At 39.9% G+C, this 19,719-nt stretch overlaps 1 protein-coding gene across 21 annotated transcripts in view; it reads right to left on the reverse strand.

Annotated features, from left to right (window-relative positions):
* Positions 1–19,719, reverse strand: part of LOC120079859 (origin of replication complex subunit 1B-like) — a 79,427-nt gene that overhangs the window by 18,486 nt on the left and 41,222 nt on the right. For all 21 annotated transcript variants that reach the window (XR_005482360.2, XM_039034292.2, XM_039034293.2 and 18 more), the window contains 2 exons: positions 18,522–18,617; positions 8,497–8,573 (listed from right to left, as the gene is read on the reverse strand). Coding sequence is in view for 20 of the 21 variants with exons in the window: in XM_039034292.2 (XP_038890220.1) it covers positions 8,497–8,573; positions 18,522–18,617 (173 nt within the window). In the remaining variant the exon portion in view is untranslated. The remainder of the gene's footprint in view (positions 1–8,496; positions 8,574–18,521; positions 18,618–19,719) is intronic.

Raw genomic sequence — 19,719 nt, forward strand, 5'->3', positions numbered from 1 at the left:
AGGAGGAGATTTCAATATCACAAGATGGCCCTATGAGAGATCTCCAATGAGCAGGTAATAAAAGGGATGAAGAAGTTTAATAAATTCATTAGAGAAGCTAGTCTGTTGGAAGTTCCACTATCCAATGGCAGTTTTACATGATCTCGAGAAGGAAACCGCAACTCTCACTCACGGTTAGATCGCTTCTTTATTCTAAAGAGTGGAATGAGTTATTTGATGATGTAAGAGTGAGCAAAAAAGGAAGAATTTTTTCAGACCATTCTCCTTTACTTCTAGAAGCTGGAGCAGTTTCATGGGGGCCCATCCTCATTTCGATTTTGCACAGCTGGTTGCTTAATCAAGAATGTAACATGGTGATGAAGAGAACCCTAGAAAATGATCAATCAGAGGGTTGGACTGGTTTTGCAATTAACTCCGAACTATGCAACCTGAAAGAGAAGATCAAAATCTGGTTTGATGATTATGAATCAAAAAGGAAGAGAAAAGAGAAAGATCTGATTTTCGAGCTGGAATTTTTTAATTCAAAAGCAGAGAAAAGGAGAACTCTCAACACTAGAATTTGACATCACGCTTGCCATCAAAGGAGATCTATTAAACTTGTACAGATTGGAAGAAAGGAATCTTATACAAAAAAGCAAACCGAATTGGTTGAAGCTGGGTGATGAAAACACCTCATTTTTTCACAGATTTCTCTCGGCCAAATGAAGAAGAAACTTGATCACAGAGCTCTTAACGGGAACTCCATACAATCCTTTAGAGAAATTGAATCAGAAATTCTGAATTATTTCTCTACTTTATACCAAAAATATCCTAGGACCAAGAACAATCTCCTCAAATATCTTCCGGATCCAAGTCACAGCTGCTCAAAATTCTGCACTGGCGGCTCCTTTTAGAGATGTGGAAATCAAAGCATTAAAAGCCCTCGGTTAGAGCAAAGCATTGGGTCCTAATGGCTTCACGGTGGAATTCTTTTTGAGGTACTGGGCCTGATATTCAATCCATCATCCTGAAGTTCTTTAACCAATTTTACACTAATGGAGATTGAATGCCTCTGTAAAGGGAACTTTTATTTGCCTAATCCTGAAGAAGAAGGATCTCTTTTGGTGAAAAACTTTAGGCCGATAAGTTTAACTATTTCCATGCAAAAAATCTTGACTGAAGTTCTTGCAGAAAGATTGAAATTATTGATGCCAAGTAGTTTAGGTGTGGGAAATTTGAGAAACAGAAAACGGCACTCCTTTTCAAATGGAACTGGAGATTTTTTAATAAAACAGAAGCACTTTGGAGCAGAATTATGAAGAGCATTCACGGCTTGGAGCCTCATCATTGGCACACATCTGGAAATTTTGGCTTGAGCCTTCAAAGCCCACGGATAAGTATCTCGAAATTACGAGTAGGGGTCAGAATTTGGATGCTTGGCGTACTGAATCTCCATTTAAGGTAAGCTTCCCTTGACTTTTTCGTATTGCCTCATTACCTCATGGTAGTATACATGAACATTGGGATAGTACCACTAGTTCGTGGAACTTCCTTCTAAAAGGCAGCTCAAAGAAGAGGAATTTTCAAAGTTACATCAGTTGATGAGCAGTTTATTGCGAAAATCTCCATCACATTTACCCGATTCTAGAAGCTGGTCTTTGGATGCCTTGGGTAAGCATCCATAAAGTTCAAAAAGAATTAATACTATTGTTTTGAGTGTTATTGTTTGGTTCCTCAATTGCTCAACTACCTTACAACATAAGCTTCAGTCACACTATCTTTCGCCAACTATTTGCCCTCTATGCTTAGCAAACAGCGAGGATTTACAACACCTGCTATTTGATTGTTTTTCTCTAGTTGCTGTTGGCAAAAACTACTTTCATCCTTCAATCTTCATTGGGTTTTCAGCAACACAGTACAGGATAACATGCTTCAAATCTTGGTGGGACCCCGGTTACCTTTCAAAGCTCAACTGCTATGGTCTAATGTCGTAAAGCATTAATTTCCAAAATATGGTTCGAACGAAATCAAAGGATTTTTCATGACAAAGTGACAGATTGGTCGGACCGTTATAGAACAATTTGACTCCTAGCTTCTACATGATGTTCTCTCTCCAATGCCTTCCAGGATTACTACATCGAGGATATTTGCTTAAATTGAAATGCTTTTATTGTTTCACCTTAATTATGTTTTCTATTTGAAAGACTTGTGTTGTGGTTTTGGTGTATCTCTTTGAAATATTTCTCTTTGATGTACTTCTTTCTATTGGGATGTGATAAGGGCACAAGAGATGTGTCAACCTAGTTGAGATAGTCAGGTGAGCCTACTAATCTCCGCAATTTAAGTTGCAAATAGCTCTTATGTATAATTGTACTTTAAGCATTAGCCTCTTTTCATTACACCAATGAAAGATTCTGGTTCTGTTTTTTTTTTTTTTTTAAATATATATATATAACAGCAAAGAAGGCGAGACATTCCACCCCAATATATTCCAAGAAACCAAGAACCTACAAGAACTCCTCCAAAGGGCCAAATTAGGGGATTTTATCTTTGTAATATAATATATGTTTAGCCCATGTCGATTAAATCATGGATTTTATATCGTCACGTTGTCTCTCTCATCCATTTTATCTAATAAAACCTGGTTTTCTATAATTTCTAAATAATAATAATAATATTGAAAAAAAGGAAGAAAAGAAACACCAAGATTTACGTGGAAACCCTATATCAGGGAGAAAAACCATGAATGGAGAATTTTTATTCTTTTAATTTTCTGATACACAGTACTCAATATAGGACAGGTATAAATAACCAAACAGAGAAACCCTAGACAGTAGATACTGAGAAAAAGACTAAAACGCCCTTAGGGCTAAAACACCATTTCAACACTCCCCCTCAAGTTGGGGCATAAATATCAATGAGACCTAACTTGCTAATACAAGTGTCAAATATCTATCTAGGTAAGCCTTTAGTCAGAACATCTGCAATCTGTTGACTGGATGGAACATAGGGAACACAAATACTACCATTGTCAAGTTTCTCTTTTATGAAATGTCGGTCAATCTCAACATGTTTGGTTCTGTCAAGCTGAACAGGGTTATTGGCAATATTAATAGCAGCCTTGTTGTCACAGTAGAGTCTCATCGGGTCATGACTCTCTTGATGAAGATCTACTAATACCTTCTTCAACCAAATTTCTTCACAGATACCCAAGCACATAGCTCTGTATTCAGCTTCAGCACTACTTCTAGCCACAACACCCTGTTTCTTACTCCTCCATGTAACAATGTTTCCCCATACTAAAGTGCAATAACCCGAGGTTGACTTCCGGTCAGTAGCAGAACCGGCCCAGTTCGAGTCAGTGTAGGCTTCTATACATCTTCTATCATTTTTCCTGAACATCAAGCCCTTCCCAGGTGTTGACTTTAGATATCTCAGAATCCGGTTAATAGTTTCCATGTATCTCTCATACGGGGCTTGCATAAACTGGCTTACCAAACTCACCGCATATGAAATATCAGGTCTGGTATGCGAGAGATATATCAGCTTCCCTACAAGACGTTGATATCTCTCCTTGTTCACTGGTACATCGTCTACTGAGTTTACCAGACTTTTGTTGACCTCAACTAGAGTATCTCAGGTTTACATCCAGTCATCCCAATCTCTTGTAGAAGGTCTAACGTATATTTTCTCTGAGACACTGAGATCCCTTCCTTTGACCTTGCTACCTCCATGCCTAGGAAGTACCTCAAGGAACCAAGATCTTTAATTTCAAACTCCTCTGCCATTTTCTGTTTCAGCTTGTCAATTTCTACAGAATCATTCCCTGACAAAATAATATCATCAACGTATATGATTAACACTGCTACTTTTCATGATGCTGACTTCTTAGTGAACATGGTGTGATCTGAGTGACCTTGAATGTACCCCTGGGTTTTGACAAAGGTAGTAAACTTATCGAACCAGGCTCTAGGGGACTGTTTCAGATCATACAAAGACTTCTTTAGCTTGCACACCTGACTCCCAAACTGTGCTTCAAACCCTGGAGGAGGGGTCATATAAACCTCTTCTTCCAACTCACCATTTAGAAACGCATTCTTTACATCTAACTGATATAGAGGTCAGTCTAGGTTTACATCAACAGAGAGAAGAACCCGAATAGTGTTGAGTTTTGCCACTGGCAAGAAAGTTTCTGAGTAGTCCACCCTATATGTTTGAATGAACCCTTTCGCGACTAATCTGGCCTTATATCTGTCGAGAGTCCCATCAAATTTGTACTTGACTGTAAACACTCATTTGCACCCGACGGTTTTGTGACCTCTAGGAAGAACAACTAGATCCCATGTTTTGTTGGTCTTGAGTGCCCACATTTCTTCCATGACTGCAGCTCGCCATTCAGGAATTTCCTGGGATAGTCACAATGTCTAGGTTAGTGGTAAAAACCTTGAATCTTGTTGACAAGCTACTGTAAGATAAGAAGCTTTTCATAGAGTACTTGGTGCAGGACCTTGCTCCCTTTCGTAGGGCAATTGGTAAGTCTAGGGTGGCATCAATTTCACTGGTCTTGTTACCTTTTTCCTCTGTATTCATCTGCTGCACATTTTCAGCCTCCTGAACATCATCGGGAGGAAATTCATTGTTCTCATCCTCCCTAATTCTGTCAAGGGTCACTGCATCGTCAGTGTTCACTGTACTACTTTCAACAGAGTAATTATTGTCAAGAATATGGTTACCTTGAGTTGTCTCTAGTTCTGACTCTTGAACACTTTCCGGTGGAGCAGCAGAGGAAACTATTTCCTTTCGTAGATTCTTCCGATAGTAGGTTATCCAAGGAACTTGTTTTGTAAGAAGGATAGGATTGTCCGGAATGGGAGGTCCAGGATTAGTGTCAGGAGGGCCAAGAGGATTAGTGCCAGGAATTGGTTCAAGAAACAAGTCTACAGGAATGGAATAGGTGGATGACGTGTTAGTCTCTTCACTCAAAGTCTCCCCCTGAAGAGGACTAACAGGAAAAAAAGGTTTATCTTCTTGAAAGGTAGCATCCATGGTGACAAAGTACTTTCGAGAAGATGGCTGATAACACTTGTAGCCCCGTTGATGGAGCGGATACCCAACAAAGACACATTTTTTAGCCCTAGGAGCAAATTTACTATGGGAACCATGATTATGAACAAACACCGTACATCCAAACACCCGAAGAGGAACATCTGGGAATAGCTGGGTAGAAGAGAAGGATTCTTTGAAATGGGCTAAGGGAGTCTGGAACTTGAGGACACGGGAAGGCATCCGATTAATGAGATGGGCTGCAGTGAGTACAGCATCGCCCCATAGGTACGAGGGTATGGATGCAATAATCATGAGAGCCCGAGCAACCTCAATAAGGTGACGGTTTTTCCGTTCGGCCACCCCATTTTGTTGCGGGGTGTAGGCACAGGAGTTTTGGTGGATGATGCCTTTAGAATTTAAAAACTCACGGAGGGACTGATTAACAAACTCACGGCCATTGTCACCCCGAAGGATAGCAATTTTGGTATTGAACTGGGTTTCAACCGTGGTGTAGAATTGCTGAAAGACTGTAGTCACCTCAAATTTATCCGTAAGAAGGAACACCTATGTAAGACGAGTGTGATCATTTATAAAGGTGACAAACCACCGTTTACCCGACACGGTTGTGATATTTGATGGGCCCCACACATCAATATGTATCAGGTGGAAAGGTTGGGACGGTTTATAAGGCTGGGAAGTAAAAGACACCTGAGGTTGTTTTGCACGAATACAAACATCGCAAGATAAAGATGAAATATTAACATTACGAAATAAATGGGGAAATAAGTACTTCATATAATGAAAATTCGGATGTCCAAGACGAAAATGCCATAACAGGAAATCAGTTTCAGAAATAGTAAGGGAAGAGAGTAAACAAGTGCTAGATAAACTCCTAGATGAAGCATCCTCCGAGAGAAAGTAGAGCCCCTTACTGTGCCGGGCAGTGCCAATCGTCTTCCCTGAGCTCAAGTCTTGAAACAAAACATTATCCGGTGAGAAAACGACATTACAATTCAGGTCTCTGGTTATTTTACTAACAGATAGTAGATTATAAGATATCTTTAGCACATGTAGGGCATTCTGTAAAATCAACCCTTGAATAGGAGATAAGTGACCTTTCCCAGCAACGGAAGCAAAGAACCCATTTGCAATTCGTATTCTCTCGTTTTCCACACTTGGACAATACGAGAGGAATTGATCAGTTGATCCAGTTAGGTGGTCCGTTGCTCCTGAGTCAAGGATCCACGATTCATCCCCTTAAACCAAGAAGCTAAAGGACTGAGAAGTACATGATTGAGCAACATTGCTGGTTCCAACCATGCTGGACTCTACCTGGTTGGTGGCTGATGATGTACCATCCCCTGTTTCACTGACAAGGGCCTGACCGGTTTTTGATTTATCATTCGCAAACCGTCGCTTACCATTTGGTGGGCGACCATGTAACTTCTAGCATTGATCTTTGGTGTGCCATGGTTTCTTACAGTGCTCACAGATGGGTGGGGATTTTCCGTTCTGTTTGTCGCTCTCTGGTCCCGAAGATTTGGCTCCAAACGCAACAGAATCTAAATGGTTGTTGCTAGTGCCATTCATAGCTCTAGTTCTATCCTCTTCTAATCTAACCTTTGAGCATACTTCCATTAGAGCCGGTATTGGTCTCTGTCCCAAAATCCGACTTCGGACACCATCAAATTTAGGGTTTAAGCCAGCTAGAAAATCATACATCCGGTCTACCTCCTCAATCTTTAAGTACTGAACTTCGTCAACAGGACAATTCCACACGACCTCGCGGCACAAGTCCATTTCATGCCATAACAGGGACAATCTATTGAAATAAGACGTTACGTCAAGAGTCCCTTGTTTGCACTCATGAATATGTTTCCTCAAGGTATAAAGACGTGAGGCATTTTGCCTCTGTGAATAGAGTTTCTGGACAACTTCCCAAATATCTCGAGCGAAGGCTGAGTACAGAAGTGGCTTTCCGATCTAGGGTTCCATGCTGTTTATCAGAATTGAGCGAAGGAGAGAGTCCTCTCCTTTCCATATACGTTCCTGGGGATCACCGGGGTTTGGTTTTGGTATTTCTCCAGTTAGATACCCAAACTTGTGACGTCCCTCAAGGACCATTCTTATCGATTGGGACGCTCACTGTTAAGTTTCTCACCAATAGACATTCCTGCAGAGTTCCCCACAAAACTAGACATAATATTTGCAACAGGTAAGTTAGAGTAAGCATTTACCGGTGTTTCTGAGCATAAAGAGAAGTCTGAATATGGATGAAAACCAGTTGTAAGATTTGTCGTGGACCTAAGGGCCGATATTTGCTGCTGTAAGTTGGCCAACTGCTGTTCAAAACCAACGGTTCCACTAGAATATGTCATAGGTTGGTTTTGCCCATAAATCCTTGGAAAAGTAGCTTCATTTTGGCTCGAGGACGGATCAAAAGAGGGGTTGGGAACTGACTGACTAAAAACCTGGTTCGGCTGGACCCGGTTTGGTTGAACCAGGTTTGGTTGAACCGGTTGGTTCGGCTAGACTGGCTGAGTAACTTGGGTCATCCATGGGCGATCTGGAACAAAATATCCCGAGGGTGAAGGGTTTGCTAGGGCTGGCTGCTGACCTGAAATCGGAGGCTGAAGATCGGTTGTATATCACCAGTCACGGGCGGTGGAGTCGGCCTGAGCAAAATATCCCGAGGGTGAAGGGTTTCCATGCATCGGGGGGTTCTGAGGCAGGATCTGGTGGGTGCTGATCGGGTCTAAGGAGTTTTGTTGGAGGTTGGATTGGGTCTGACGCAGATGGGTGTCGATCGGGTCTGACGCAGATGGGTTTGAAAATCCATAAGGTTGTCGAATTCTAGATGGGTCACTCGGATCTGAGGCAGAAAACCCAGATGAGCTCGGATCTGTGTGCCGATCTGGTCTGAGAGTTCCGGTGGTCGGGTCTGCAACAGTAGTCCACTGGTTATAAATTAGAGGATCAGGTCGGGTCTGGCTAGAGGTTGGATCAAACATAGATTTTAGGAGTTGAGGCATAGCGGTGTAAAAATAATGCTCAACGGCTTCTCTTATGGCTGCAACAACCTCAACGTTCATGGATCCCTTTGTTCCAATGGGGGTTTCTGTTGGGGTCTCTGGTTTGTTCTCATCAATGACGGCCAGGGCTTCGTCGCCATGCTCTGATACCATATTGAAAAAGGGAAGAAAAGAAACACCAAGATTTACGTGGAAACCCTAGATCAAGAAGAAAAACCACGATAGGAAAATTTTTATTCTTTTAATTTTCTGATACACAGTACTCAATACAGGACAGGTATAAATAATCAAACAGAGAAACCCTAGACAGTAGATACTGAGAAAAAGATTAAAACGCCCTTAGGGCTAAAACACCATTTCAACAAATAATAATGCCCAAGTGTTCAGAAAATAATTACAATGCCTATAACAATGTATAGAATACAATGGCATCTCTTACCCAACTTTCAGGAGAGCATCATATCCAGGAAATTCCTCTCCATTGCTTGTACAAAGATACGAGACAGTCATGGCAAGCTGTAGCACAAACGGAAAACAGGAATGAATGTATTTACAATATGAAATTTAGCTCTCCAGAATGACAAGTTAATGAGAAATTTTTTAGACATAAAGCTTCTAACGTCCACCAATTGTATGCAAATACCATGCTTTCAGTTAAAGATAAAGAAATCAGAGCTTTAGCTAATAATGCTTTTAGTAAAATACATTTTTAGTTCCTGAAGTTCAGAGTTGGTCTCTATTTGATCACTCAAGTTTCAAAATGAACACTTTTAGTTCATTTAGAAAATGGTCATAAATTGTTCTTGAAGTCAAATGACCATTAGTTGAGTGAACGGAAGGATGATATGATGGTTAAGTTGATTATTAGACTTTGTTGAGGTGCTATTTTTAAACGAGTTGGCAACACTTAAATTTTATACTGAGAAAAATATCTTTTGGTCCTAAGTTTTCAGAAATGGGTGTGTTTGGTCCCCAATGCTTCAAATTGGTTATTTTAGTTTTGCGAGTCGGAGTGTTGATGCTTCTCTGAATAAACGCACCATATTGAGCCCCTCCACAAATCACAATCATGACATTTGAATGAATCCCTTACAGAGTGAGCATAACTGACGATCCAACGGTTCGGTAATTCCTAGGCCCACCATCCAACAGGGATATTCCTTCACCACTTGATTCGTCAGGTGATGGTATAAAACTGCTCTATGGACAAACATGACAGAAACAAACAAAATCCAGTCGCAATTCGAATTTGAAATTAGGGCCAAACTAAATCTAGAATGAAAGACTGTTGAAATGGAATTGATGGAAATGGAAAGAGGATTTTGATTTTTGAAGACCTGAAGGAGAAAGGAAATTGATTGGAATTACACGAGGAACGAAGTGGGTGGGAGATTCATTATTAATGAAAGAGAATGAGAGGGGGGAATTGGATGGTGGAATAGATGTCAATTTTTCCAACCGTTTCTTTTGATCCTTAAAAAAAATAAATAAATAAAATTTAATTTTCCAATGGGTTCACGATGATAGTTAATGGCCCTACCTCCCGTTGTTTAATTTTCTCTATCGATATTTTTGTTTTCTATCTAGAGCAAGAGTCTTGCAACTTGCATTTAGTTGAAAAATGAGAAAGAGGGAGGATGGAGAGGGAAGAGAGAGGACAAGAAGAAAATGAGCGGAGGAAAAGATTAAAAACATTTTTTATTCCAAGACGTCTTGCCTCATTATCCATCTAGTCAATTCTACGTTAAATTTAATGATACCATTAGTAGATAGATCTTTTAAACCTATAGAACTATTGAAAAATACCTTACCTATTATTTATGATCTTGATTATTACTATTAGAAAGGTACTCGAACTTGTACTAAATATCTCATTGGCTAATTATATCTCATATGCAAAATGGTCAAATAGTCATAAGCCTTCACTTCTAAGATAGACAACTTATTTGTTCCAAGGAATATATAAGAAGCCCTAGATGATCCAATTGAAAACTAGCCGTGCGGGAGGAAATGAATGCTTTAAGACAAAGTGGTACTTGGGAAATAACAAACTTGCCAAAAGATTAGAAGGTTGAGAGATGCAAATGGGTGTTCACAGTAAAGTGTAACGCTGATGGTAATATTAAAAGATACAAAGCCGAATTAGTAGCCAAAGGCTTCGCTCAAACTTATGGAATTGACTACCATAGACCTTAGCTCCCTTTGCAAAAGTTAACACCATCATAATTCTTTTGTCCCTTGCGGCTAACTTAGATTGACCGCTTCTTCAACTTGATGTTAAGAATGTTTTCCTCAATGATGATTTAGAAGAAAAGGCCTTTATGAGCTTACCACTAAGATTTGAAATGGAACTTAGAAGTAGTAAAGTTTGCAAATTAAAGAAATCATTATATAGTCTCCAGCAATCTCCAACAACTTGGTTTGAACGCTTTGGAAAAGTAGTCACTAGCTACGGATACCTTCATAGTCAAGTAGATCATACCATTTTCTTTAAACACTCAGGGAATAATAAAACTACTATTATAATTGTGTATATTAATGATACGATTCTCACAGGTAATTGTTGAAATACGTTGAATTAGCCCTAAGGGCATTTTTGTAATTTTTGCTATATTTGCTAAATTAGGGTTTCACCTCATTCTATTTATATCTGAGGTTGGGTCTATTGTAAATATGACATAAAATAATAAGTCCTTTTCTACCGTGATTTTTCTTACCTGAATTAGGGTTTTCCACGTAAACTCCTTGTGTTGTCTTCTTTTTCTACTTCAATATGGTATCAGAGCAAGGTGATGAAACCCTAGCCCCGGTAGAAGAAACTCAGTCATCAAACTTGATAGGTGAAGGTACGCTGACTAATGAGGCTGTGATTCAAGCAGCGGTTGACCGCTATCTCCGAACCATCATCCCAGGTGGCTCAGCCGAACAGATCCAGCTAGCGAGCCGAACAGCAGGTGGTGGGATTGCTCCAGTTGGCGCGCCGATTAGCTTCCAGTCTCAGCCATTCCAACCGAACACCATCGATTGAACCTTTCCAGCCGAACAGCAGGTGGTGGTGGAAGGTCACGCTTTCCAGCTGGCACACGCGAACAAGTCACAACCGATCGGACTCTCGACTTCGCTCCAGCCGGCGCACGCGAACGGGTTACAACCAATCGGACCCTCGACTTCGCACACAATCATCTCAGCCTCGCACGTTCCCTAGCCGGCGCACGTGATCGATCTACAATCGATCAGTACCTCAGCATCGTACAGAACTGGATGTACACCAGATGGTCATGGGTTTGCTCCAGCTGCTGGGTCGGGTCAGATCGGCGCGATTTCTTCAACCTCGCAACCGATCGCCGAGCCTTCTGTCCGTTACCCACCATCACAGTCGTCTGGGAGCAGCGCCGGTCACGGGTTGCCGAACTTTGCCGCTGGTGGACTTCCGGCAGCAGCTTCTTCACAGTACCATGGTGGACAGCTTTTTCCTCATGTATATCCAGTTCAGCCCCAGTTTCGAATGGGTGATTCCATTGAAGAAAATCTCATGGTTTTTAGACAGAAAAATTCCAGATCTGAATCTCATGGGGAACTCCAACAACAATTAGTTAGTCTTCAGCAACAGATGGTCGCCCTGGGAGCCAGATTGAATGGTCATGATTCTTCCCGATGTATTCAGAAAATCCGGTATCAATGTTTCCTACTCTTCCAACTTCTAATCTTTTATCTGGAACAATAGGAAATTTTGCAGGAATGATCACGGGAGAGAAGTTGAATGAGCAAAATTACTTCTCTTGGTCCCAAACAATTAAAATGGTTCTTGAGGGACGCCATAAGTTTGGATATTTAACTGGAGAGATACCACGACCGAATCCTGGGGATCCTCAAGAGCGTGTCTGGAAGGCAGAGGATTCTTTGCTCCGCTCAATGTTAATCAGTAGCATGGAACCACAAATCGGGAAACCCTTACTCTATTCAGCCACTGCCCGAGATATTTGGGATGCAGTCCAAAGGTTATATTCGAGGCGTCAAAAAGCATCCCGCCTGTATACTCTACGTAAACAGGTTCACGAATGCAAACAAGGGAGCATGGATGTAACGTCATACTTCAGCAAGATGTCATTGTTATGGCAAGAAATGGATCTATGCCGGGAGATCATCTGGAACTGCCCACAAGATGGAATTCAATACTCCAAGATAGAAGAGGTTGAGCGTGTGTATGATTTTCTTGCCGGGCTGCACCCCAAATTTGATACAGTTCGTAGTAGAATACTAGGGCAGAAACCAATTCTGTCTCTCATGGAGGTCTGTTCAGAAGTTAGATTGGAAGAAGATAGATCGAGTGCAATGAACGGGCCGGGTGTTACCACTGTAGAGTCAGCTGCCTTCGGGGTAAAGTCCGCTGAAGCTGATGGTGACAAGCAGAATAGTAGAACACCCCCAGTTTGTGAGCATTGCAAAAAACAGTGGCACACGAAGGATCAGTGCTGGAAATTGCATGGTCGCCTTCCAAATGGTAAACGTCGCCCTCCAAATGACAAGTCGAAATCTGGGCGTGCTCTAGTGGGTGAATCAGTTGAAGGGGCTGCACAACCTCAGACACAGCCTCCAGTGACTAATCCTGGTGATTCAGGTACCATAGGGATCGGAACAGTTGCTCAATCAGGTAACCCTCAATCTTTTAGTTTCCTTGTTAAAGGGAATGAGTTATGGATTCTAGATTCAGGAGCGACCGATCACTTGACTGGCTCATCCGACCGGTTTCTCTCATACTATCCAAGTGCTGGAAATGAGAGGATTCGAATTGCGGATGGGTCCTTCGCTCCTGTTGCTGGAAAAGGCAGACTGTCACCATTTCAGGGATTAACTCTGCAAAATGTCTTACATATGCCCAAAATTTCTTACAATTTATTATCAATAAGCAAAATAACAAAAGATTTGAACTGTAGAGTTGTCTTCTCACCAAATACTGCTTTGTTTCAGGACTTGAGCTCGGGGAAGACGATTGGCACTGCCCGATATGACAGAGGCCTATATTTCCTTTCTACAGATGCTTCCTCTAAAAGCTTGTTTAGGACTAGTCTTTTATCTTCGTTTCCTATATCTGAAACAAATTATTTATTGTGACATTTTCGTCTTGGACATCCTAGTTTTCAATATATGCGATATTTATTTCCTCATTTATTCCATAATGTGAATGTTTCTTCATTATCTTGTGATGTCTGTATACGTGCTAAACAACCTCGCGTGTCGTTTGTTTCTTAGCCCTATAAACCTACCCAGCCTTTTCACCTGGTCCACAGTGATGTTTGGGGTCCCTCGAGCATCGCTACCCTGTCTGGTAAACGGTGGTTTGTAACCTTCATCGATGACCATACCCGACTTACATCGGTATATCTCCTTGCTAATAAGTCCGAGGATTTATCTACCTTCAAACAGGTCTATACCACTGTATTAACACAGTTCAACACAAAGATTGTCATCCTTCGAAGTGACTGGTCGTGAGTTTGTCAACCACACCTTTCAGGAATTCCTAGCGTCAAAAGGGATCATCCATCAAAACTCGTGTGCATATACTCCACAACAAAATGGGGTGGCTGAACGGAAAAATCGCCATCTTATTGAAGTTGCTTGTTCCTTGATAATTCCAGCGTCTCTTCCTTCGTACCTGTGGGGAGATGCGGTTCTTACCGCAGCTCATCTAATTAATAGAATGCCTTTACGAGTTCTAAAGTTTCAAACTCCTCTTGAGTGCTTCAAAGAGTCCTATCAGTCTACTCGTCTTATTCCTGAGGTTCCTCTTTGTGTGTTTGGGTGTACAACCTTTATTCATACTCATGGTTCACACCAGACTAAGTTTGCTCCACGAGCTAAAACATGTGTGTTTGTCGGGTATCCCCTTCATCAGCGAGGCTATAAATGCTTTCATCCATCTTCCAGAAAATATTTTGTCACTATGGATGTCACGTTCCTTGAAGATAAACTGTTCTTTCCCGTTAGTCATCTTCAGGGGGAGACCACGAATGAAGAGACTAACAATTCCACGTACTCCATACCCATTAGCCTCAATCTTAAGCCTAGTCCGAATATTCCTGAACCTGAGCCTAGTCCCAATGTTCCTGGACCTAGTCTACCTAGTCTTGAACCTAATTCTGCTCCTGTTGTTCCCGTGTCGGTTCTTCCTACTAGACAAGTGCCCTGGATAACATACTATAGGAGGAATTTCAGAAAGGAAATTCAGGAAACCTCTGGTGTTCCATCGGAAAGTGTCCAAGCGTCGGAACCAGTTCAGGTTCAAGATCCCGTTGTTTCAAAGGAGAGTCTTGAAGAAAAGTCTGGAAACATAGAAAATGATGAAATGAGCTCAGAGAAGGTTGAAACTTCAGGAAGTAATGAGATGCTGAAAGATCCTCAAGAAGATGCAGAATTGTCTCAAAAGTCTGATACTGAAAAGGGACAGACGAAAACTGACAACTATGATGATACCACTCTGGATATGCCAATTGCTCTGAGAAAGGGAACCAGGTCATGTACAAAATACCCTTTGCATAGTTTTCTGACCTATAGTAACTTCTCTCCTGTTTTTAAGGCTTTTACAACTCATCTAGATGCTCTAACAATACCTACCAGTGTACATGCGGCCATGGAAGTTCCCGAGTGGAAAGCAGCAGTAATGGAGGAAATGAGAGCTTTTGAGGCAAATAAGACTTGGGAGTTAGTAGCTCTCCCTAGAGGTCACAAAACAGTTGGTTGCAAATGGGTGTTCACAGTGAAGTATAAGTCTGACGGAACACTCGAGAGGTATAAAGTCAGATTAGTTGCTAAAGGATTCACTCAGACGTATGGGATTGATTATTCAGAAACTTTTTCCCCAGTAGCTAAGTTAAACACGATTCGTGTTCTTCTGTCTGTCGCCGTGAATAAAGATTGGTCCCTACATCAACTAGATGTAAAGAACACATTCCTAAATGGTGAGTTGGAAGAGGAAGTTTATATGAGTCCACCTCCAGGTTTCGAAGCTAAGTTTGGGAATCATGTTTGCAAACTCAGGAAGTCTTTATATGGGTTGAAGCAGTCTCCTAGTACCTGGTTTGACAGGTTCACCGTGTTTGTTAAGTCCCAAGGGTTTGTTCAGGGAGCATTCTGATCATACCTTGTTTACCAAAAAATCACCCTTAGGAAAGATTGTTGTGTTGGTAGTGTATGTCGATGACATCATCCTATCAGGGGATGACACGGCAGAAATTGCTAAACTAAAATAAAGGATGGCAAGTGAATTTGAAATTAAGGATCTTGGTAGTTTAAGGTATTTTCTAGGGATGGAAGTGGCAAGATCAAAAGCAGGAATATCTGTTTCTCAGCGGAAGTATACTCTGAACTTGTTAAAGGAAACAGGAATGACCGGATGCAAACCTATTAACACTCCTATTGAGGTCAATAGCAAACTGAAAAGTATTTCGGAAGGAGTTCCTGTGAATAAGGAAAGGTATCAACGCCTAGTAAGAAAACTGATTTACTTGTCTCATACTAGGCCCGACATCTCCTATGCTGTGAGTGTAGTAAGTTAGTTCATGCAGAGTCCATATGAGGAGCACATGGAAGCTGTGACTCGAATTTTGAGATATTTAAAGTCCACCCCTGGAAAGGGCTTGGTGTTCAGGAAACATGGCACACGAAGCATCGAGGCATATACTGACTCAGATTAGGCCGGATCTGTGACTGATAGAAGGTCAACCTCAGGGTACTGTACCTTTGTATGGGGAAATTTGGTAACTTGGCGGAGTAAAAAACAGGGTGTAGTGGCGAGAAGTAGTGCTGAGGCAGAGTATAGAGCTATGAATCTAGGAGTGTGTGAAGAAATCTGGTTGCAGAAAGTTTTATCTGATTTTCACGAGAGTAGTCCGGGGCCCATGAAGCTGTATTGTGATAATAAGGCTGCCATCGGTATTGCAACATGATAGAACCAAACATGTGAAAATTGACAGGCACTTTATTAAAGAAAAGTTAGACCGCGGAGCTATTTGTATTCCCTATGTACCTTCAGTCCAACAGATTGCAGATGTTTTTACGAAAGGGTTATCGAGACAGACGTTTGAAGCTTGTATTAGCAAGTTGGGTCTTGCCGATATCTATGCCCCAACTTGAGGGGGAGTGTTGAAATACGTTGAATTAGCCCTAAGGGCATTTTTGTAATTTTTGCTATATTTGCTAAATTAGGGTTTCACCTCATTCTATTTATATCTGAGGTTGGGTCTATTGTAAATATGACATAAAATAATAAGTCCTTTTCTACCGTGGTTTTTCTTCCCTGAATTAGGGTTTTCCACGTAAACTCCTTGTGTCGTCTTCTTTTTCTACTTTAATAGTAATGATGAAGAAGGATTAGTTGATCTTAAGAACAAACTTGCAAGGGAGTTTCAGATCAAAGACTTAGGGCCTTGAAGTACTTCGTAGGGATGGAGTTTGCAAGATCTAAGAAAGGTATTTTCATTAATAAATAAATATATATATATATATATATATATATATATACACATACATACATACATATATATATGTTATTGGCTTACTTCAAGAGATAGGTTTACTAGGTTGTCGGACAGTAGAAACTCCTATTGAACCGAATCTGAAATTACAAGCTGGAAAGGGTGAAGTAAAGGACAAAAACAGATGCCAAAGACTGGTGGGAAGACTAATCAATTTATCTCACACATCTAGATAACGCATTCGCAGTAAGTATGGTGAGTCAATTCATGCATTCACTTGGACCCATTCATTTTGAAGTAATGTATAAAATTATATGATATTTGAAAGGAACTCTAGGTAAAGGCATATTATTTCAGAAACATGACAATCTTTAAGTTTGAAGTGTATATGGATGTAGATTGGGCTAGAAGTACTACTGATAGAAGATCTACTTCTTGTTATTGCTTTTTTGTTGGAGGGAACTTAGTTACATGGCGTAGTAAAAAACAAAATGCACCTACCAGAAACAGTTCTGAAGTAGAATTTAGAGGTTTAGCACATGAAATTTGTGAAGGTATTTGGATTAACAAGATACTTGAAGAACTGAAATTGTCTAAGAAGGATCCTATACGAATTTATTGTGATAACAAGCTGTCATCGTCATAACTCATAATCTAGTCCTACATGATAGAACAAAGCACATTGAAGTTGACAAACATTTCATAAAAGAGAAGATTGATGCAGATGTAATATGCATATCCTATCTTCCGACTACCAAACAAACGACTGAGATGTTAACTAAAGATCTTTCAAAAAGGCAATTTGATAAACTTATCAACAATTTGATAAACTTATGAAAAGGTCCTTCAAAAAGGCAATGTCTCTTCTAGCTCACCAACAACCTTTCTCTTGGTTCGACTATTCTTCCATAAGTTTAGAAAATGTAGGAGGGTGGGGGGAGAATATACAATTTCCTAAGAAATTGGTCCATTCAGCCTCCCATCTTACAACTTATAGAGAGAGAAAACACAAGAGAAAAAAAGAGAAAAGTATTTATTTCCGCATCTCTTTAAAGAAAAATAAAAATTGAGTATGTCTACAAGTTTTGAAGAGAGTAGAGAAAGGAAGGAACTTTCTATTATGCAGTTTTTAGAAAAAGAGCGAGATATAAATAATTTCAACTTTTTAAAGAGAGGAAGTGGGGAAGATGGAAGTAATTTTATGTTCAATTCAACTTCTTTTTTCTATTATTCTGCAACTATTTAGAGAGAGGAAGTGGGGAAGATGGAAGTAATTTTATGTTCAATTCAACTCTTTTTTTTATTATTATTTTGCAACTTTTAGAGAGAAAAGGACGATGGAAGTAGTTTTATTGACTTTTTTATAAGAGAAACAGATTCCTGGTTATGAGCTTTTTTTTTAGTTTTTTTGCAACTTTTTAGACAGAGAGGGAGATGAAAGTAATTTTATGTTCATGCAACTTCTTTTTCTTTTCTCAACTTTGAGAGAGAGAGGGGGGGAGGTGAAAGTAATTTTTTGATATGCAACGTTTTAAACAGAAAGGAGACATTAGATAGAATGGGGGAGATGAAATAGGAGAAAAGAAGAGAAGAAGATGAGAAAGAAGAGAGGGAGAAGAGAGGACCATGGCAGCAGGGAGACCTGCCTTGAAGAGGGATGAGAAAGAAAAACGAGAGAAGATGATGAAGGAAAGAGAGGAAGGGGGGGGGGGAGGGAATGTTTAAAAATAATTTTAAATTAATCGCTTTTACCAACACATTGAAAAACGCCACCTTACCAAAGTCTAATCATCAACTTAATTATCACATCATTTTTCATTAAGACAACTAATAGTCAACTGACCTCGTGGACTATTTAAAACTATTTTTCAAACTTCAACGATTAAAAGTGTCTCATTTAAAATATAAAAAACTGAATAGACACTAACTCCAAACTTTAAGAACCATCCGTGAATCTACCAAGTAAGCAAAATTGAAAACTTGAGTTATGGACCTTTTCAAAGGTTGCTTCACCCATTCCAGTTTTATAAAGTTCGTGCACCATAGCTGTCAAGAAAATCTTACTCTGCTTAGAACAATTCCTCATCACCTACACAGGAGAGCGCAAGTGAATTGAAGTTGACAATTTATAAAATGCAAACCAACTGGCGTGCAACTACAAATTCATCATGTTTATTCATATTTATTCAATAGGAGACAAAATAAAATCTGAAGACATTTTCTTTTAAAGAATAGTCATTGATTAACTCTCATCTATGCAGTGATCTGACAAAGAGACATTATTATCTTTTTTTTTTGGAAAGAAAATAAACACTTTTTATTGATAAAATGAAAAGAGTTTTTTTTTTTTTTTTAAGGACACAAACACTAAAGCTCAAAAGGGAAACGAGAATGATAAAGTAATAGCCGAAAATTAAATCAAAATTGAATTACAAGAAAAACATAAAAGCATTCCAAATAATGCAAATATCCTGAATACAAAAAGTATCTCGCAAAGCCTTTAGAAAGAGAGCACCAAGGACTTTTAGTGCATTAAGTCAAAAATCTTTGGAATTTTTTGAACAAGAAACAAGCCTCTTAATTAAGATAATGAAATGAGACTAAACTCTTTGGAATTAACACCACAGTTAAACCAATCCATTGTTGAAAGATATTCTCTCCTTAATGAATTAAGAAAATCCCATTCGATGTTGAAGAGTGAGAAGAGATTCCATCAACAATGCCCCTTCAAAAATAGGAGAAGATGTTTCCATGTGTTTTCATAAATGATAAAGATTTCACAGAAAACTTGCACGAGAGACAACTTCAAGATCCCAAGATACCAATCACTTTGTAGCCTACTAACCATCCAAGGAGCTGCTGAAAATAAAAAACCACATCATCTTTAAGCAACCTTCAAAAGCCAATGTTCCACGAAAGAGGAGTACCAATCATGAATCTGATTCCTTTTGGTGTAGAGTGATCCAAAGTATACATGATAAGGATCAATTCTCTTATGGTTTAGTTGTTGAAGTAATTGACTCTAACTGCTTCAGTTCAGTCTCCGGTTCGGTCCAATCTAGTCTGGTCAACGGTCAAGGTCAAAGAGTAAACATTTTTTTTCCAATTTTAGAGTTCAAGCAATCCGGTTCAATCAATTCGGTTTGGTGCAAGATCGATTCTGGGTCAAGCAGACCGGTTCAGTACACTTC

This window comes from Benincasa hispida, chromosome 6, assembly GCF_027475165.1.
Source record: "Benincasa hispida cultivar pf3 chromosome 6, pf3_genome.v1.1, whole genome shotgun sequence".
Lineage (NCBI taxonomy): Eukaryota > Viridiplantae > Streptophyta > Magnoliopsida > Cucurbitales > Cucurbitaceae > Benincasa > Benincasa hispida.